Raw genomic sequence first — 22,419 nt, forward strand, 5'->3', positions numbered from 1 at the left:
ATGTAGATATATTTCCTTTATGATTAAAAAAAAATCAAACCATAGTTGCTTTTGTCTCCTTGACTTACCTTGGGGCAGCCCCCTGCCATGTTCCACAGAATCTTTGTATAAAAACGTCATTTTTGTTTGCGGTTGTTGAACTTCTGACTCTCAGACAGTGGTCCCCATTATTTAGAGGTAAGAACCAACTAACTTAGTGTTGCTATTTTTGCCCAGCTTCTTGGGGACTCCACAGATGAGCCATTTTGGCATAGACTTGAGGCTAATATTTAAGAGGGGTGATATACACACACACACACACACACACACACACACACACACACACACACACCACCTGGATGGACTGGAAGCTAGCTGCAGAGGAGGCCCAGAAACACGCCGGGCTGCAGCCGCAGAGCACTGACAGCACGGTGGCCAGGGTCCCCCGACCCGGGCCTGCAGAAGCCGTCACATCTTCGGTGGCCACGGGTGCCTCTCCTGGCATCACCCTGACGATGTATTCAAGGCCCGAGAGCCACCTGGACCTCTTCAGGAGTCCAGAGGCGGCCCAGGCCCTTCCAGCTCCGGCCAGCAGATTGTCAGCCAAACGGCTGGCCATCCGCCGCGGGGCCGCTCTGGGGATGGCGTCAGCCACGCTGACGGCCTGGCTGGTCATCCACGTCCTGACCACCAGACACTAGCCGAGCGGCTCCGAAACGGAAAGGAGGCCAAGAGTGGCCGCGCCCACAAGCCTCTACACCTGTCCCCCAACAACAGCACCCTGGGGACCCAGTGTGGGTGGATGTACACTTTGGACCACACCTAAAAAACAAAACCTTCAGCCGGCACCTCGTGTGATGTGACAGTTCTGTCGAACTGGCTTTTTCTTCTCTGCTCTTTAGGAGGACGTCAGCGGACTGGAGAGGGACAATCCTAGGGTTGCTTCAAATCGGGAGATTTCAAATCAAAACACAATCAGAAAAACCAGTTACCCAATTAAAAATTACATATTTCCTAAAAAAAAAAAAATGTGTGTGTGCACACACACACACACAGGGAAAATACATATACATAAAATAAAAAATACACATACAGGGAAAATATATTCTCTCTATATATATGTATATGTATACATATACATATGTATATATATATACATATATATACGTATACATATATATACATATACATACATGTATGTATATACATATATATACATATACATATGTATATATACATATATACACATATACATACACATACATATATACATGTATGTATATACATATATACATATATGTATATGTGCATGCGTATATGTATATGTATATACATATATATGCATATATGTATATATACATGTATACATGTATACATGTATATATATATATATATATATATGTCTGAAGAGGAAAGATGGAGTTCCTGTTAGAAACCAAAAAGTCTCCTGACCCAGCAAATAGATTATTTCATTTTAAATTAATTAGTGTTACAGTTATTCAACAAGAATACGTTTTTGCTGGTCTTCCAGAATCCATGTGCCTGGGTTTATTTCTTCTGTGTTATCTACTGCTGAGTATAAATAATCATAATATTGTAAAGCCATAGGGACATGTTTCACCAAACACTGTTGTATTGACCTAGGGTTTTCTTGTTCTTGTTGTAAACTGAAAGGAGGCAGACTTTATCTTCTAAATCCTAAGTACCTGAAATGGTTTATAGAAGATCAGGATATGGTAGTCGGGGATGCTTTGGCTTAAGCATGCCAGGAACAGTGTTTTCCCAGTAAGAAAGAGAATAAAGCCATTGGGGAGATCAGTAGAGCAAAACGTTCGTTTCCTAGAATGTGCATTTATCATAACGATGACTCATTAATGGACTGCCACAGTGAGATGAGTTATATTATCCCAAAACTATTCCTTGGAAAGTTGGGGCGGGAAGTAGCCCATCTTTTCCTAACTCCCCCACCAAAAAATATTAGCTCCTTTTTGTTTGCTTGAAGCTGCAGTAATTCTGCAAAGCTAAGTAGTAAAACTGGCAGACTTCCATTCCTCCTTAGCTTTTGCAAGCAGAATTGCTTTCTCCCTTGTAACTCATTTTAGAATATGGAACAGCAAATTTCCCTAAAGAGGCTGTAAGGGCCCAGCCAGTCTCTTTGGTGTGTTACCTGACCCAGCTCAGCAATGAATTCCCCCTTTCTCCTCCACAATGCATATTTCTTCATGGTCCGTTGCTCTTTTCCTGGAGCAGCTGGGCTTGGGAATTCTTGTTTAAAACTCCTATCATATCAGAATGGAAATGATGTTTTACCAGATGCCTGGTTAACTTTCTTTTCAGTAGTTTGAAAGCAGGGAAAAGTATGAATGGGTAAGGCAAGGCCCAGCAGCCTCCCAGAGGCGCACAGCACACGGCCCTTCACTTGCTGCTAGGGACTTGACAGATGAGGCAAAGGAGACTTCTTTTTTTTTCAAAAGAATATGCGTGGAAGCTATCGTTAATAAATAGAATGCTTTTCAGGGCAGCGGGTCCTAAGCCCTTTTACGTTGTGATGAGTTTGGCAATGCGGTATGATTTGTGAGGGATCTGTGTGAAGTCACGCTCATCCAGAAACAAACCCTCAGACAAGGATTCATAAGTAAGTGATTTATTAATGAAGTGATTCCGGGAGAAACCAGTACAGGAGTAAGGGAAGCAGAATAAATGGGAAGAACCTAAGCAATGTGCTTTCTCAGACGAGGTCTGAATTTGAGAACTCCGCTTGATCCCTCAAGGGATTCTGGAGCTATAAGATGTGTCTCTTGAGTTTTTCCATTTTGAGGAGCTGGACCATCGCACTCCTTTACCAATTCGTCAATGACTCTGAATTCCCTTGGATAGGGTTTCCAGATTTAACAAACAAAGATACAAAGTATGCCCCATGCAATATCATTTTCATTCATATACTCTATAAATATTAGTATATTTTTGTACTAAAAATGATTCGTTGTTTACCTGAAATTCAAATGTAACTGAGAGTTCTGCATTTTGTTTGACACCTCTCCAACGGGGGTCTGGGAAGACCCACTCCAAAGCATGTCTAGGCCCCTTGCTCCAGTGCTAAAGGGCAGATCTCTGAAGTCCATGGGTGCAGGCCATTAGCAGGCAAGCTCTCAGAAGCTGGAGATGAGCGTGCAGAGCCAGCACAAGTGATATAAGGGGATCTGGGTAGGACATGAACAATGTCCCCTAAAACACATAAGGGAAAAACGGAACTTTGAACTTAACCTTCACTCAGTTCAGTACAAAATGGACAAAGGAAGATGCTGTATTTCTCTGTGGCAGGTCTGTCGTCACATTGGAGAATATGGCCATCGTATCAGATTCACCAGTGTTTCATGTGCTTAGACCGTGACCCTATCGGTGGGAGTAATATGAAGTCTGGAGTTGACAAATACATCTTCAGCTAGAAACTTCTGTTTATACCACACAGTCATCCCTTTCTACTTATCCTTTGCCCATCATACACACCTACCCTGATTTGGGTCCCCTCAGAGCAAACCCCGAAATAAGGATTCAAGAGCAAGTAATTTATTTAGGAGGTGATTTTGGAAACCCAAAAGGAGTGGGGAAATGAGCCAGAGAAAGGAAAGAAGCCGTTTACTACTATGGGGATCCAGTGCTCACTCTCAGTGGACACCTGTAGGAAACAGTGTACAACACACTTTAGAATTATCTAGTCAAGAGATTGGGAATCTGGGGTATTTATACACCGGCTCCCTGTTCATCACTGGCTGAGGACTAATTCTGGGGCACTGACTCTTTGGCACTTCTGACTTGTTCTGTGCACAGGTGCTCCATGCTCTTGTGATCCAAAAAATGTCCTCGGGCATAGAGTTATGGGTGTTCACAGTAAATAGGATTCTGTGGGTAGAGGTGAGTGCCAAGGGAACTGGGCGGGGGCACTGGGGTCTGCTACAGCATCCTTCCCAGACTGCTCTTGGGCCTCTTCCAAAGGTGCAGTTTGTCAGACCACTGGTTGCTCATCCTGATTTATGCTAACTTTATATAGGTGTGACTTTCTTTTATGTAATGACAGTAATTTGAGGAGTTATGGAGACTTGGTCGTTCATCCAGACTCTTGATATTATACTTTGGTTGGATTACAACTGGGTTCTTGACTTGCCTCGTTCTTGTGGTCAAATGATTGTGAGCCCAAGGACAGCTCCTTTGCTCTCTCATCTGTTTCTGCAGCCGTTTCTCAAAGATTCACTGCCTTGGGGCGCCTGGGTGGCTCAGTCGGTTAAGCCTCCGACTTCAGCTCAGGTCACGATCTCACGGTCCATGAGTTCAAGCCCCGCGTCGGGCTCTGGGCTAATGGCTCAGAGCCTGGAGCCTGCTTCCGATTCTGTGTCTCCCTCTCTCTCTGCCCCTCCCCCGTTCATGCTCTGTCTCTCTGTCTCAAAAATAAATAAACGTTAAAAAAAAATTAAAAAAAAAAGATTCACTGCCTTGACATGTCCTATTTCTATGAACTAAATTTAACACATTTCCCCCTTGCAGTATAATAATTTTTTTCACTCAGGCGTATTTTGTGGTGTGTCCTTTCTCAGGGTATCTAAGATACACCAATGGTCTTCTCCATCTGCAAATCATTAAGGTGTAGAGGTATATGACTGGCTCACCTATGAATTTTATTTATACAAATAATTTCAACACACAGTTCTGTCAACTTTATTGTCCTAGTGCCATATTCCAAATGGTAGTTAACTGTGGAAGGTTTTAGACAGTGATATTATTCCACCCCTTCATGAACATCCAATTTGTCAAGGAAGATTGATATAACCACATAATTTCGAGACAATATTGTATCATGTTAAAAAGATGTTCTGTGTGCTATGGGAAAACCAGAGAGAGGCATTTATCCTTTGAGAGGATTCAGAGAAGCTTCATGGAGATGATCTCTAAGCAATTTTAAGGGATGAAGAGGACCCTGCCAGGTGAAGAAAGATAAGAATGAAACAGAGGAAATAGAAAGTATAAAGGAAAAGAGGCATAAAGCGATGTTGCATGTACTGGAAAATGAACTGTTGGGGGATTTTAGAGTGTAAAAATTGAAATGTTGTATGAAAGAGATGAAATTAAGAGCGAAGTTGGACCGAGATACAGATGGCTTCGGATACATTGATGACCTGTTTTTATAAGCAACATAGCGTCCCAGATGGAACAAGAGTTTGGCAAATTTGAGCTATTAAGTACAGAGCATGTGCCTTTTCCCTTTAGTTCCTGAAAGTTAAGTTCTGCTAAACACTTGTTTTCCTTGGTGTCTACACATGGAGGCAATCGGCTTTCTTGCCCCTGACTTCCAATTCACCCAAGGTTTTTCATGGCTGGTGGCCTCTCTCTTCCAAATGGCTTTCATCCATTATTTAGAAAGAAGACAGGGGATCAGGATTCTATTGTGATGGTAAAAGACAAAAGTATTTTCAGACTGGGAGTTTTACCTGTTCTTTTCCTTCATACCCACTCAGAATCCTTCCCTCATGGTGACTGTCTCCTCCACTTTAAGGAGAGTCTTCTTAAAACAGGTCCTTTATGCCCATCACGCACTTGCTGGGATGAGCACTGGGTGTTGTATGTAAGCGATGAAATCACAGAAATCTACCCCAAAAACCAAGAGCACACTTTACACACTGTATGTGAGCCATTTTGGCGATAAATTATATTAAAAAATAAATAAATAAAGCAGGTCCTTTAAGAAAACGCTAAACAGTTTCAAACCCACCAAACAAATCACCCTTTGTTTTAGTAAATCAAATATAAAGGTTCTTGGGGGCGCCTGGGTGGCTCAGTTGGTGAAGCGTCCGACTTCGGCTCAGGTCATGATCTCACCCTTTGTGAGTTTGAGCCTCATGTTGGGCTCTGTGCTGACAACTCAGAGCCTGGATTCTGTATCTCCCTCTCTCTGCCCCTCCCCTGCTCACACTCTGTCTCTCTGTCTGTCTGTCTGTCTCTCTCAAAAAAAAATGGTAAAGAAAAATTAAAAAAATAAAGGTTCTTTATATAATTAACACTATGATTCATTGAACAAAATTTCACTGAGTACCCACCACATTGTATCCTTTCTCCAAGAAGGAGACAGAAGGAAAATGTGTGTAATTAAATCACAGAAAGCCAGTGACTTCTGAGGAAACTGCAGCTAGAGAAGCTTCCTGATGAACTTGTACTTTTTCCTCATTTCTCTGCTTCCCTAATTCTGCATTCCAAAGCTCCTATGATGGTTCACCTATGCCTAAGAATAAAACACATACATCTGTACACATGTATCCACACATGCACACAGTACCTGAAATTCATCCTTTTAGGATGTGTCAACCTCTCCAAAGAGTTTTATTTTTATTTTTATTTCTTTTCTTTTCTTTTTTTTTTTTTCACTTTAGAAAGAGCACATGAGTGGGGGGGTGGGGGAGGGAAGAGAGAGAGAGAGAATGAAAATGAGAATGAATCTTAAGCCGGCTCCTTGCTCAGCCTGGAGCCTGATGCAGAGCTCAATCCCACAACTGTGGTTGGGATCATGACCTGAGCTGAAATCAAAAGTTGGACACTCGACCGCCTGAGCCACCCGGGTGCTCCAAGGATTTGACTGTTAAATGGAGATACCCGTATCTGTATGTTGTGTGCCTGTGTGGGTGGGCAGTACTCACAGGGGTCAACACAGCTTCTGTAGATATACAGATAGTTGATAGTTTGAGCTTTTTGGGCCACACGGTCTCTATCTCAGCCACTCAACTCTGCTCTTGGAGCAGCTGTAGACAATAGATAAATGAATGGGCATGCCAGCATTACAACAAAACTTTATTTATAGGCACTGACATTTGAACTCCATGTAATTTTCGCATGTCACAAAATATTTTTTTTTCAATTCCTTAAAAAATGTAAAAACCACTCTTGGCTCACAGGCTACAAAAACAGACAATGGGCTCAATTCTGTCTGTGGACCATAGTTTGCTGATTCCTGGTACAACATGTTCACTCACTAACAAAGAAAGTGTCCTTCCATTTATCCACAGGCTAAGTCTTGAGGACAGATCATTTGTATTGATGTGATTACTGAGGTTAAGGAAATAGTGGTATGAGGGGGCAAATTGCAGATGGAGAGATGTCTGAGATGAATAAATTCAAACTAATCAACAGTTTAGCCCAGTGTTTCTCAGCCTTGGCTGTATATTGGAATCACTGGGGGGTGGTGTCATTAAAACATATCGATCCTATGGGCCTAGATCCCATGCTCAGAGTCTGATGTGATTAGTCTCGGATGTAGTCTAAGCTTGGAGATTTTTAAAAGCTCCCCCACTGTTTCTGATGTGCAGCCACGGATGAAGACCACCCATCTCGCATAAGACTGTTAGGAAAGGCAAAGCATTTTGGGATCACCAGAGACTGGAAAGTTGACCTATGTTCAGCTTTTTTCTCTTTTCTTTCTCATGTTTAACAACTTTCCCATTTAATGGGATCACTTCACTTTCTGTTACCTCCCTTGCTTTTCTTTCATATCCATTTCAGATCTGATATAACAAAAAAAAATTAGGAAAGTGCATAAACCACAGAAAGAATACGCAGTCTCTGTGTCATGCTATGCACTAGCCTCATTGTCACAGTGAGTGTTAGTATCTCTGATATTAATGCTGCCTTTTGGTTGAGCTTTCTTGGGGGAGTATTCATTTAACCATGCGGGCACAGATTCAAAATTGTCAGGCCACTCTGGGAAGGTTGCATCCTGGGAAATGCTTTCCGGACTACAACTCCTGGGAGATGGTTATATAATCCACAAAGGCAACTCATTAAATTATAGCCTCTGTCCCTTGTCCTTAGATCCTTTATCTAAAAATAAATCTAGAAAGCCATTATCAAGATTTGGGGCCATTGTGAAATTAGAGATAACAAAATGGAAGGCTTTTAAAGTATATTTCATAAGCTAAAGTAAACGAGACGGTTTCCTACTCTAGGCCATGTGTCTTTCAGGTAACCTGGGATGTCTGAGCTCCCCAGGCAGTGTCCTATCTCCACACTCTGGGCCCTTCTAGAACAGGAAAAATCTCTCTCTTTCTTTTCAGTTTCCCTTTAAGCAAATTTTAGCTAGAAGTTTTGTTGACACTGATTTCCAACACTTCCAATTTAAGTATCAGTGACCTGATATCTGAATCAAAAGAAGCTCTTTCATTTTTTAAGAATAGTTGACACAGCGTCACATTCGTTTTAGGTGTACAGCAGGGATTCAACCACTCTGTGTTATGCTGTGATCACTGGAGATATAGCTACCGTCTGTCACCACGCAACACTATTACGATACCATTGACTATATTCTCTGTGCTGTACCTTTTATTCCTGTGACTCGCTCATTCTATAACTGAAAACTTTTATGTCCCACTCTCCTTCTCTCGTTTTGCCTGTCCTCCCACTCCCTCCCCTCTGGCAACCACCAGTTTGTTTTCTGTATGGATACGTCTGATTCTACATTTTGCTTCTTCATTTCTTCGTTTGTTTTTTGGATTCTACATATGAATACAACCATATGATATATTTTTCTGTGACTTATTTCACTTAGCATTTTACCCTTGCCCTATAGGTCCATCCATGTTGTCACAGATGATAAGATCTCATTCTTTTTTATGGTTGAGTAATATCCCATTATCTATATACCACGTCTTCTTTATCCATTCATCTATCAGTAGTCACTTGGGGTGCACCAATATCTTGTCCATTGTAAATAATGCTGCAATACACTTAAGGGTTCATATATTTTTTTTGAATTAATGTTTTTGTTTTCTTTGGGTAAATACCCAGGAGTGGAATTACTGGACCATATGGTATTTCCACTTTTAATTTGTTAAGGAGCCTCTACATTGTTTTCCATAGTGGCTGCACCAATTTACATTTCCGCCAATAGTGCTCAAGGGTTCCCTTTTCTCCACATCCTCGCCCAACTCTTGTTATTTCTTGTCTCTCTCTCTTTTTTTTTTTTTTTGAGAGAGAGAGAAAGAGTGTGCACACAGAGGAGGGGCAGAGGGAGAGGGAGAGAGAGAATCTTAAGCAGGTTCCATGCCCAATGTGGAGCTGGATGTGGAGCCCGATGCAGGCGTGATCTCATGGCAGATTGTGACCTGAGCCAAAATTAAGAGTTGGATGCTTAACCAACTGGGCCGCCCAGGTGCCCCGTTCTTGTCTTTTTGAATCTAGCCGTTCTGAAGGTTGTGAGGTTAGATCTCGTTGTGGTTTTAATTTGCATGTCCCTGATGATTAGTGATGGTGAGCATCTTTTCGTGTGTCTGCCATATGTATGCCTTCTTTGGGAAGATACCTATTCAGGTCCTCTGACCCAAAAAATAGCTGTTTCTTAATTGAACTTTAAACTTATTGAATTTAGACTTCTTTTATCCTCTTCCTATTTAAGTGGCGATGATTTATGTATTTTATGTCATATTTTATATAACATCTAAGAGAATTGGCACCCAACTATTTATGATATTATGCCTCATCAGACTGAATCTTTTTTAGTGTAACCAACTGAAACAACTGACTGAGAGGAAAATATTTTTGAGAAGCTCACGGTAAATGTCAGGGACAAATGTGAAATTATATGTCATTTTTGAGGTAGTGCTTCTGGCAACAATTTCCAGTAGCTGACTTATAAGAATTTTTTTTATTATTACAGGATAGCCTCTTGAATGTCATCACCACAATTAATCAACTTCTGCCAGAGCTTCTACATAAGTAGGACTTTTGGTTCTAGCGAAGCTCATCTGAGATGGGGACTTTTTCAAAACCACCTGGGTCAAGGAGAACTTTCAGGACAGGCACAAGCAGATATATCTACATGAGTCCCTTTGGATCCTAACTTCTTGGCTCATTTCTGCAAGATTAATGTCTAGCCCTTGTTTTTTAAAGGAGATTTTACCTAAAATAGTAGAAAAGTTTTGTGGTTCCACCACAGTGTTCCTGGGTAGGTCTCTAAGATCTTTCTAGGTAGGACATCTGAGATGAGCAAAATCACTCAGGTGGTTAACTGTCGTCAAGTGTAAAAGTGTAGCACCTGAGCTTGGACGGCTCTGGAAAGTCTCCAAGGAACTTAGAATCTCAAATTATATAAATTTATTTAATCATAAAACTTTGTTCTCTTGTCAGAATCAAGACACAGTCCTAGACCCTTCCTGAGCAATCTATAATTCATTCAGGGTGCCATATCTAGAGGAAGAAGCCAGAGACTGTTTCTATGTGGTATCGTAGGAATGCTACCCAGAGAACTTTTAGTTCTTTTCATCAGATTCCAAGAAACTAACCCCCAGCTCTCTCACCCTTGAATTGTTTTCTGCTTGATGGCTCCTTCTAGCAATGTACAGCCTGTCTGGTTCTATCCATTTGATCTTGGTGAGTGATGAATACGCAACAGGAGAAACTAGAATGAGCATAGGCTTTGGGTAGGCAGGCAATTTTCAGTTATTATCCTGACTTTATTATGTACAAACTGTGCGACGGTGTGGTGGTGGGGGTGGTGTGTGTTGTGTGTGTACACACACCTATGCCTACGTACACGGAATAGTTGTCTAACCTCTTTAGGACTCAGTGTTCCCATCTTTAAAATAAGAATGTTTTTCTTACAGGGATGTTGGGACATGGAAAGTGTCAAACACCTAGAAAATACTCAGTAAATGTAGCTTCTCTTTGCATAATTTTTGAGGGTGGTGGTAGCCAGGAGTAAAAATCAGGGCATATTTGATTTGATTTTGGTGGCTTCTCTGGTGCAGAGCCTTGAAAAAGTTAGGAGCTGTGGTTGATAGCTGCAGTGGCCATTGCCGGTTCTTTCTTCTGCCAGATTTGTCTTCCAGTAATGTCACATGCACAGTGAGACATCCTTTTTCTTTTTTTAAAGCACTCTTCCTCTATTCTTTTGCATATCTTTTCTGATTGGCTCAAACGTAAGTTCTAATCACCGCTAACTATCACGTCTAGGCTTTAACATGCTTATGATTATAGATGCACTTATAACTTACTAAATAGTAAATCAAATAGTGAAATTCACAAAGGCTTATGTTTTACCACTTAGCGTATTTTGTGTTCACCGAGGATAAAGAATAAAATAGAACAAACACTTCTCTTAAAATCTAATTTGTCAAAACTTATACTTATGAAACTCCGTGTTAATCAGAAAATCATGATCACCTCAAAGGCAGGCACTATTATTTTATAATCATTATTGAATGGGATTGAATCAGTTTTAGCAAACAAAGTGAGTCAAGCCCATTTACCAAATGTCATTATTTTTATGCCACATTTATTAAATGTGTACCATGAGTCAGACACTGAAACAACATAAGGAAATAAAACATAATTCCCACTCTTTGATTAAGTATGTACTGAGTGCCTCCTTTGCACCAAGGCATTTATGAAGGTGGTAGAGATAATGTGGTAAATATGTCATGAACTCTGTCCCCAAGGAGCTCAGGTTGAAAGAGGCAACAAGGCCCATATATGATCACTTAGAAGCCAAATAAGACATCCTGGAGTGAAGTGCTACATAGTTTGGCAAAGACTGTGAAGCAGTAAGAACGGAGCAGAGCAGAGGTTCACAAGGCTTGTAGATGACAGGAAGTGCCTGATAGGGGAGGCTGGCCTTCATCTGGGCCATGAAGGATGGGGAAGATTTGCATAAGTGCAGAGTGGCAAATAGAGCATAGCAGGTGGAGAGAACATGAGAAAAAGCCTTAGAGGTAGAAGCTGGAGCGGGTGCCGTGAGTGTGGTGAGTTGAGAGGAGAGCGGAGAACCTGCGCAGGTGGGAGGATGCTGGTGAGCAGTAGGAAATAAGGCTGCAACGGTCGGGTGAAGCTCAGTTACAGAAACCCTGGAGTCAGACAAATGGGCTTGAGCCTAGTGAGTCTCTGAGGAAGATAGCGACCGATTCCAGTGTGGCTGCAGTGCGTTTCGGGGGGGTTCACTTGTCATCATCATTTTCTTGGAAGCGTTTCCATGGCTGTGTCTTTGCTTGCTGGTCTGCATCCTAAAGTCAGAATATTCTTTCTCATTTAGGGGAAGCACTGGTTCATCAGACCTTTATGACCAGGAAGCTGGCCCGGCAACTTGGAAGAGCAGCCGGAGCAGTGGAGTGACCCCCGTCACGCAGAGGTCACCGGCTCCAAGCACACGCAGCGTGACCTCAGCCAGCAGTAGAGTAAGTCCACAAATGTGAAAGGACACCCAGCTTCCGAGACTTGACCTCACCACCATTGCCTGGTTGGGTCTGAGTTCTCGGGATCTTGAAGCATGTTGTTTATGCTGTTTAATTGTAGATGCTTCGTTATCAGGACTGAACTTCCTGCACCCTTAGCTCTTGGTGGGAAGCCAGAAATGTGAAGGAAAGGGAAGGAGCAGGTTCAAAGGTGGTATTTGTATGATGGGGGGTTAAATGGCTATGTGGCTTATGTGGCTTAAACAAAATATAAATAATGTTTAGAAGTCTCCTAGTTTGATCTTCCGTGTTATTTGCCAAGAATTCCTAAGTTGACTGCACTAAAACTTTCCCAGACTGATTTAAATCAGGAAAAGTAGAATCTTGAAATATTTGAATAGTTTTTCTTTATGCACACCTGTTAAAATTAGGGATCAACACACCATAAAGACTTAAATTGCATTATACATAAAATATAGAGAGAATATGGGTTGCCTGTGTGGCTCAGTCCACTAAGCCTCTGACTTCCGCTCAGGTCATGATCTCAGGGTTCGTGAGTTCAAGCCCCACATCGCACCCTCTGCTGTTGGCACAGAGCCCACTTCAGATCCTCTGTCCCCATCTCTCCCTGCTCCTCCCTCCCTTTCTCTCTCTCTCTCTCTCTCTCTCTCTCTCAAAAATAAACAAACGTGTGTGTGGGGGGGGGGACACACACACACACACCTTCCATATATACATATATGGAAATGGTTCTTTTGAATCAATGAGCATCTAGATTTTTTGTTAAGCAGGAAGCTCCATACATAGAGCTGACATCTATGTTTAAGAAATCTTGGTCCTGGTCAAGCAAACACTTGAAGTGAAAGAATTAACTATGCAAGAGTCTGGAGCAAGGTGTTTCTCCAGGTAGGGACAGCACTGATATTCAGCAGGTACACATATAGGGAAGGCTGTTCCAATTACTTATGGCTGGCCTCCCTCTTGGATGGTCAAGACACTGTTCAACCAGTGCCTAAAATTTTTTTAACGTCCCTAGAGAAACAGCCAGTGCTAAGACTCTGAAGTGGGAACGTGCCTGGTATGTTTAAGGAAGAACATGAAGGCCAGTTTGGCTGTTGTGAGTGAACTAAGGGAGGAGGAGGAGGAAGTGAGCTCAGAGAGGTAATAGGGACTGACCACTGTATGCACTTTGACATTGACTTGGAGTAAGCTGGGGACAGCTGGAGGGTTTTGAGCAGAAGAGTGACACGATGTGGCTTCTTTTTTTGTTATTTTTTATTAGTTTTTTTAACTCCAGTATAGTTAATGCACAGGATTGTATTAGTTTCAGGTGTACAGCATCCTGATTCAACAATTCCATACATCACTTGGCGCTCATCGTGACGACTGTGCTCCTTAATTCAAAATATGTACAGAACTTACACAACCCAACACCCCAAAACATAATCCAATGAAAAATAGGCAGAAGATGTGGCTTCTTTTATACAGGATCTGGAGGCTGTGCTGAGAAGCAGCTGTAGGGGAACAAGTGGAAAAGCCAACAGACCAGTTAGGATGCCATTGTCTTCCTGCAAGTGAGACACTGGGCTTTGGAACAAGGGGATAGAAATGGAGGTTGTGAATCCTGTGCACTGTTGGTGGGAATGCAAACTGGTGCAGCCACTGTAGAAAGCAGTATGGAGGTTCCTCAAAAAGTAAAAATTGAAGTACCCTACGACCCAGCAATTGCACTACTGGGTGTTTACTCAATGAAAAGGAAAGCATTAATTCAAAAAGATACACGTACCCTTATGTCTCTTGCAGCATTATTTACAATAGCCAAGATATGGAAGTAGCCCCAGTGCCCACTGATAGACGAGTGGATAAAGAAGTAGTAAATGTATACAATCGAATATTGCTCAGCCATAAAAAAGAATGAGTTCATGAGGCGCCTGGGTGGCTCAGTCGGTGAAGCGTCCGACTTCAGCTCAGGTCATGATCTCACGGTTTGTGGGTTCGAGCCCCACGTCAGGCTCTGTGCTGACAGCTTGGAGCCTGGAGCCTGTTTTGGATTCTGTCTCTTTCTGTCTCTGCTCCTCCCCCACTTGTGCTCTGTCTCTCAAAAATAAATAAATATAAATGTTTTTCTTTTAAAAGAATGAGTTCATGCTATTTGTGACAATGTGGATGGACTTAGAGGGTATTATGCTAAGGGGAGTCAGACAGAGAAAGAAAAATAGCACATAATTTCACCTATATGTGGATTCTAAAAATCAAAATGAATGAACACACCAAGACAAAACCGGAAACAGATTCATGTATACAGAGAGCAGACTGGTGGTTGCCAGAGGAGAGGGGAATGAGGGGGTGGGTGAAATAGGTGAAGGGGATTAAAAGGTACAAACTTCCATTTATAAAATAAGTTAAGTCGTGGAGATGAAAAGTGGAGGATGGGGAATATAGCCAATAATATTGTAATAACATCCTATGGTGACAGATGGTGACTATGCTTATGGTAGTGAGCCCTGCATAATGCACAGAATTGTTGAATCACTATGCTATCTACCTGAAACTAACATCATATGGCAATGATACTTTAATAAAAATAGTTATTATCTAAGTACTGAATATAAAACCTAAATATTTATTTAAAATATCGACTCTTCCTATAGTGCAACTTCGGAAAGATAAATCATAAACTTTAAAAAGAAAAGCAGAGACTGTAAACAGCCAGATTCTATAAATATTTTTTTTTCAACTTTTATTTACTTTTTGGGACAGAGAGAGAGAGAGCATGAACGGGGGAGGGGCAGAGAGAGAGGGAGACACAGAATCGGAAGCAGGCTCCAGGCTCTGAGCCATCAGCCCAGAGCCTGACGCGGGGCTCGAACTCACAGACCGCGAGATCGTGACCTGGCTGAAGTCGGACGCTTAACCGACTGCGCCACCCAGGCGCCCCCAGATTCTATAAATATTTTTAAGGAAAAGCCAAAAGGCATCCAGACAGATTGAATAAAAACAGAAGATTTCTTTAAATACTTATAGTCTGAATTGTACTTGCTGATAAGGTAAAAGGCAGATTTAAAATTTATAAATATTTATACTAAGCTCAGCAAGCAGTAGTGTTCCATACCCAGAAAAGTGCATTGATAGTTGGTGATTACCCTTACTTTGCTGGCAACCTAACAAGGAATGATATTCAAAATATTTAGTAACTGATATGGCAGAGGCACTGAGCTATCAGAACAGACTCTGGTGCAAGGCTGGGGCAGTATCCTGGGAGCCCTTCTGTGCCATGTGTTAACCTGGATTGTGGGTCACGGTCTTCTGTTAAATGGGGGTGTAGGAGGCAGGGGGTCACTGGGGAAAAAAGAGAGTGTTGAGAATGGGGACAAACATGGGAGAAAACAGAATACTATGCTTGTGTATAACTCTGAGGATGCAAAGCTAGCCAGATTCTTTTTTTTCTTCTTTTGAAAATTTTTTAATGTTTATTTTTGAGAGAGAGAGACACACACACAGAGTGCAAGCTGGGGAGGGGCAGAGAGAGTGGGAGACACAGAGTCGGAAGCAGGCTCCAGGCTCTGAGCTGTCAGCACAGAGCCCGACGCAGGGCTCGAACTCAAGAACCGTGAGATCATGACCTGAGCCGAAGTCAGATGCTTAACCGACTGAGCCACCCAGGCACCCCTCTATATATTCTTATATAGAGTTCATTTAAGATTGGAGCTGTACCTATATCATCTTTCTTGCTAATTATATATTGGAACACTCGCAGTTTTGTGAATGTAAAATTATTTGGAACAACTTCTGTCCTAATTAACAAATGGGTTTTATAGAGCGGTTATTGATAGTTTTAGAGTTTTAGAGTTATATGGACCCCTGATGAGGACCCCCCCACCGCCTATGTTAACTAGCCCCTCCTAAAGAGTAATACAACATAAATGTGGTTATACTGAAGTATATTAATATGATTTGAAAGTAAACTGCAGTCATCATAATGTTCTTTTTTCATTTTTACTTTGTGAGAAGGAACGTGGTTTCGAAAATTCCATGGATTTGGCTGCCCTTGAAGGCACATCTGACGACCTCACAAAGAGTCGTCGCAGAAACACTTCTGGCACACCGTCCATAGCAGTGTCTGAGGTCTCCCTCTCCTCAGGTGGGTATTTACAGCATGACTACTCTCTTTTGAATTTATTTATTTATTTTGAGAGAGAGAGAGAGCACACGTGAACATAGGGGAGAAGCAGAGAGAGGAGCGAGAGAATCCCAAGCAGACTCCACGCTGTCAGCGCTGAGCCTGACACAGGGCTCCATCTCACAAACCCTGACATCATGACCTGAGCCACAATCAAGAGTTGGAAGCATAACTGACGGAGCCACCCAGGCACCCTTGACTAAGTCATTTGGAATTGACAGTCTTGTGTGACATTAAATGGATATTTCATGCTTTAGAAAATAATCGTCTGTCCCTTGACCCGTGATGGTAGGTCCATTCCATAAGAACAGGTTAAATGTGGACCCAGGCGACACGTTGAGCCTCCTGCATTCATGCAAAATCCATTTATTAAGGGTATATGCTTGTCAAGTTTCAGAGCTATACCAAACATCAGTATAGGAGTGTAGGAAATATAATTGGTTCATTTGGTAGAAAGATAACACTTTTCCAGAATTCAGGGAAATGATAGTTCGGTAGACAGGATGGTCTAAAATGCCCTATATCTAGAAAGAATAATTATCCTGTGGTTTAAATAAAAAAGTTACTTGTAAGCTGCATTAAAGTGAGTAATAATCCTTTTCATTCAGATGGTACATTCAAATACTGTATATCATTTCACTTCTCCATCACAACAACCCTGTGAAACAGGTATTATTTATGTTGCAATTTTATTACCTACGAATAAGAAAATTCTTGAGAGACATTTTCAGTAGTCCCTTATGTAGAATTACAATCATGACAGAATCCTCAACTTGGAAAGGTTAACTGTTACCTAATGATGATATTTGCATAAAGCCTGAGGCTAGATTCTGTGTGCTGAGTTGAGGCGTCTTTCCTAGTCATGTAGCTCACAAAGGGTTTTCTAAATATATGTGGTTCTTGTTGCATTTTGTTCAGGATTGCAAAATTGTTTCTCCTGTTAATAGAAAAATTTTTAACTAGTCTACAGGCCAACCTCATAGATTATATTTCTACTCCTTCTAGTCAACAGCTCCTGGTTTTTGATCACATACTCTGTGTCAGGCACTGTGCTAAGCACTTCTGCAGTGTTTCATTTACCATTTCAAACTCAAGTACGAACTTGCTCTCTTTAATCTTTCTCGTAGTGAACAACTATGTCTGTCCCAGCAGGGCTTTGACATAGAACCACCACTCTGTGTAAATGAACTGTCTTTGTCTTAGTAAGTTGTCTACAGCATTACTGAGTGGTGCATTGTTCTTTAAATTATATTTTTAAGAGGTACCTGGGTGGCTCGGTTGATTAAGCATTTGACTCTTGATTTCGGCTCAGGTCATGATCTCATGGTCATGAGATTATGCCCCACGTCAGGCTCTGTGCTGAGTGCAGAGCCTGCTTAAGATTCTCTCTTTCTCTCTTCTGTCTCCCCCTCTCCCTGACTTGTGTTGTCTCTCTTTCTCTCAAAAAAAAAATGATAAATAAAATTAAATAAAATTTTTTTTAAAGATTTCAAACAATTACATATTTGAAAGCAAGATGTTCCTCTGATGAAAGACTGTTCTTGTGCCTGAAGAAATGGAACTTTCTCTCAGTTTTCCTATGGCCACTCCCTTTTTATGTGAAAGAAATTTGTTATATCCTTTAATAGCATCGTATGTCAAATGTAAAAACACAGTGAATTCTCTAAAAATATAAATCAAGAATGATTAATGCTTTATTTTTTTCTAAGAGCTCATTATATTTTAAGGCCCTGTTCTGTGAGAGTTTTTTAGTCTATGAGAAAAACAGAAGTCTTAGCTTAAAAATTTGCATTTTACAATAGAACCTTTAACTTCCTTTAACCAAACGCATCGGTGTTGATAATGCCGTCAAAGAAAATTTGAAAATACTATTTAAAAAAAGTATGTTAGTGTAAGCAGCATGAAGTTTCTCTGACTGTTGCTTTCTTAACACTCCATGCCCTGTGCCTAGAAAGAATGGAAATAATGATAAAACATTGGCAATGAAAAATGAGATTGTAGCACCTGGGTAGCTCAGTCGGTTAAGCATCTAACTTCGGCTCAAGTCATGATCTCATGGTTTGTGAGTTTGAGCCCCATATCGAGGTCTTTGCTGTCAGTGCAGAGTCTGCTTTAGGTTCTCTGTCTCCCGCTCTCTCTGTCCCTCCCTGGCTCACATGGGCTCGCTCGCGCTCTCTCTCTCTCTCTCTCTCTCTCTCTCTCTCTCTCTCTCCCTCTCCCTCCCTCTCCCTCCCTCTCCCTCCCTCTCCCTCCCTCTCTCTCCCTCTCCCTCCCTCTCCCTCCCTCTCTCTCCCTCTCCCTCCCTCTCCCTCCCTCTCCCTCTCCCTCTCCCTCTCCCTCTCTCTCTCTCTCTCTCTCTCAAAACTAAACAAACATTTAAAAAAATGAAATCTTCTAACAAAATTAGCTGATTGATATCTCTCCTGTTCTCTTCCTTCCTCCAGACCGGAGTCGATCTGAATTAGATTTGAGTGGGTCATTTCCAGAAGATTTAGAGAATACAGTAAACATAAGAAGCAAGTCTGTCCCTGGGGCTTTAGACAAAGACTTGGTAAGTTGGATGTGGAAGAAAGTCTAATGATCATGAGGAAAGGTCACGGTCTTGTTCCAAACCTTCCCACTTTTAGGTGAGAATAAAGTGAAGATATATGGGAATCTGTTTCTCCTGGTCTTCACAACCAATATATAAAAACAACTAAAGCATGTTTTAGAAGGGCTCCTGGAGTGGCTCAGTTGGTTGAGTCAAACTCTTGATTTAAGGTCAGGTCATGATCTCATTGTTGTGAGGTCAAGTCCCACGTCTTCGAGCTCTATGTTGAATGTGGAGCCTGCTTGAGATTCTCTTTCCTTCTCCCCTTCCCCTGCTTGCTCATGTGTGCACACGTGCTCTCTCTCTCTCTCTAAATTAAAAAAAAAAAAAAGAAAAAGAATGATTTAGAAAAGTTAACTGGTAATCAGGTTAATGGGTGAAGATTATCCCTAAAAAAAAATACCTCTTGGGGATTTCAACTCCTGGCTTAACATCACTTAATCTAAACCTGGAAAATGAAGGATGCCAACATTTTCTAAATCATGTATTACCAGGTTTATCTGACTGTATATTTTATATGAACCATTTGTACATCTCAAGTTACCCCTAATAAACTACCTTCATAACTGAGATTAAATTATGTAAAAATTAGTGCAAACGTGAACTTGTTTTTGAAATCAGAAGGTTGAGTTAAATTATTGAGTTTCCTTCTAGTTCTAATACCTTGATATTCTGATTTCTGTAATTGCTATAATGCAATTTGAATTCTTTGAAAGAAAGTTATAAAACAATGTTAAATGACAGTAGTATAATTTTCCAAAGCAAGCCAGGAAACTTGGGTTCTAAAGCTCACTGTTATTTACTAGAGTAAAAAAAAAAAAAAAACCTGGAAAGTATTTTAAAATCTACCACAAAAGGGGGTGGGGCAATAAGATCAAATGGTTTCAAAGCTTACTTGTGTTCAACCTTTAAAGAACAGCTAATTCCAACATTATGAAACTATTCCTGATCCTAGAAAACTCCATAATTGAAATTAAAAATATACTAGAGGGAATCAATGGCAGATTAGAATATGAAGAAGAACAAATAGATGATCTGGAAGACAGGGTAGTGGGAGGCAAGCAAGCTGAACAGCAACGAGAAAAAAGAATAATACAAATTAGAATAGCTTATGGGAATTCAGTGACATCATTAAGCATAATAATATTTACATTATAGGGATCCCAGAAGAAAAGGAGAGAGAAAAGGAGGCAGAAACTTATTTAAAGAAATAATAGCTGAAAGATTCCATAATCTGGGTAAGGAAATAAACATCCATGTCAAAAAGGCACAGAGAGTCCACAATAAAATCAACCCAAGGAGGTTCACATCAACACACATAATAATTAAAGTGGAAAAAAATAATTAGAGAATTTTATTTTTTAATATAATTTATTGACAAATTGGTTGCCATATAACACCCAGTGCTCATCTCAACAAGTGCTCTCAAAAGCAGCAAGAGAAAATAGTTACATACAAGGGAAACACCATGTGTCTATCAGCTGAGTTTCATCCAAAACTTTCCAGGCTAGAAGGGAGTGGCATGGTATATTCAAAGTGCTGAAAAAAAACAAACAAACAAACAAACCTACAACCAAGAATACTCAGCAAAGTTATTCAGAACTGAAAATGAGATACAGAGTTGCCCAGATGAACAAGTTAAAGGACTTCAACACCAAAACTGAATCAAGAAGAAATAGAAGATTTGAACAGACCAGCTAGTAACAATGAAATTGAATCAGTAATCGAAAAACTCCCAACAAACAAAAGTCCAGGACCAGATGGCTTCACAGGAGAATTCTACCAAATATTTGAAGAAGAATTAATACCTATTTTTCTCAAAATTTCTAAAACATAGAAGAGGAAGAAGACTTTCACATGAATTCTACAAGGCCAGCATTACACTGATAACAAAACCAAATCAAGACACTACAAAAAGAAAACTATAGGCCAATATCTCTGCTGAACAGAGATGCAAAAATCCTCCATAAAATATTAGTAAACCAAATCCAATAGCACATTTAAAAAATAATTCACCACGGGGTGCCTGGGTGACTCAGTTGGTTAAATACATGACTCTTAGTTTCGGCTCAGGTCATGATCTCATAGTTCCTGAGTTCAAGCCTCACATTGGGCTCTGTGCTGACAGTACAGAGCCTGCTTGGAATTCTATCTCTCCCCCTCTCTCTGCCCCTCCCCTGCTCGCTCGCTCGCTCTCTCTCACTCACTCGCTCTCTTTCTCTCAAAAATAAATAAGTAAACTTAAAAAAAATCATTCACAATCAAGTGGGATTTATCCCAGGGATGCAAGTGTGGTTCATTATTCACAAATTAATTAATATTATACATCACATTAACAAGACAAAGGAAAACCATATGATCGTCAGATGCATTTGACAAAGTACAATATCCATTCATAATAAAAACCCTGAACAAAGGGAAACTAGGGGGAACATATCTTAACATAAAGGCCATATATGAAAAAACTGAGAGCAAACATCATACTCAATGGTGGTAAACTGAGAGCTTTTCCTCTAAGATCAGAAACAAGGCAAAGATGTCTACTCTTACCACTTTTATGCAACATAGTGCTCCATGTCCTAGCCACAACAATAAGGAAACAAAAGGCATCCAAATTGATAAGGAAGAAGTAAAACGCTCAGTATTTGCATATGACATGATACTGTGTATAGAAAACCATTAAGACTCCACCAAAAAACTACTAGAACTGATGAGTGAATTCAGTAAAGTCACAGGATACAAAATTAATACACAGAAATCTGTTGCATTTCTATACACTAATAATGAAGTAGCAGAAAGAGAAATTAAGAAAATGATCCCATTTACAATTGCACCACAAAAAATAAAATACCTGGAAATAAAATTAATCAAGGAGGTGAAAGACTTATACTCTGAAAACTATAAAACAGTGATGAAAGAAAGAGCACTTAAGCAAATGGAAAGATATTCCATGCTCATGGAGTGGAAGATCCAATATGGTTAAAGTGTTCATACTACCCAAAACGATCTATGGATTTAATGCAATCCCTACCAAAATACCAACAACATTTTTCACAGAACTAGAACAAATAATCCTAAAATTTGTATGGAACCAGAAAAGACCCTGAATAGCCAAAGCAATCTTGAAAAAGAAAAAGCTGGAGGTATCACAATCCCAGATTTCAAGATCTACTACAAATCTGTACTAAGGAATATGGCACTGGCACATAAAGAGACACATAGATCAATGGAACAGAATGTAGAGTTCAGAAATAAACCCACACTTCTATGGTCAATTAATCTATTGCAAAGGAGACAAGAATATGCAGTGGGGGAAAAGACGGTCTTTCCAACAAATGGTGCTGGGAAAACTGGACAGCAACATGCAGAACAATGAAACTGGACTAGCTTCTTACACCACACACAACAACAAACTCAAAATGGATTAAAGACCTAAATGTGTGACCTGAAACCATAAAAGTTCTAGCAAAAAA

The 22,419-nt window shown here is 40.6% G+C and overlaps 1 protein-coding gene across 2 annotated transcripts in view; it reads left to right on the top strand.

Annotated features, from left to right (window-relative positions):
* The window catches only part of SYTL5 (synaptotagmin like 5), a 308,338-nt gene that overhangs the window by 254,818 nt on the left and 31,101 nt on the right, over positions 1-22,419 (top strand). For both annotated transcript variants that reach the window (XM_045050606.1, XM_045050607.1), the window contains exons 8-10: positions 12,038-12,179; positions 16,188-16,317; positions 18,801-18,907. In XM_045050606.1, coding sequence (XP_044906541.1) covers positions 12,038-12,179; positions 16,188-16,317; positions 18,801-18,907 — 379 coding nt within the window. The remainder of the gene's footprint in view (positions 1-12,037; positions 12,180-16,187; positions 16,318-18,800; positions 18,908-22,419) is intronic.

The sequence above is a fragment of the Felis catus genome, chromosome X (genome assembly GCF_018350175.1).
Source record: "Felis catus isolate Fca126 chromosome X, F.catus_Fca126_mat1.0, whole genome shotgun sequence".
Taxonomy (NCBI): Eukaryota; Metazoa; Chordata; class Mammalia; order Carnivora; family Felidae; genus Felis; species Felis catus.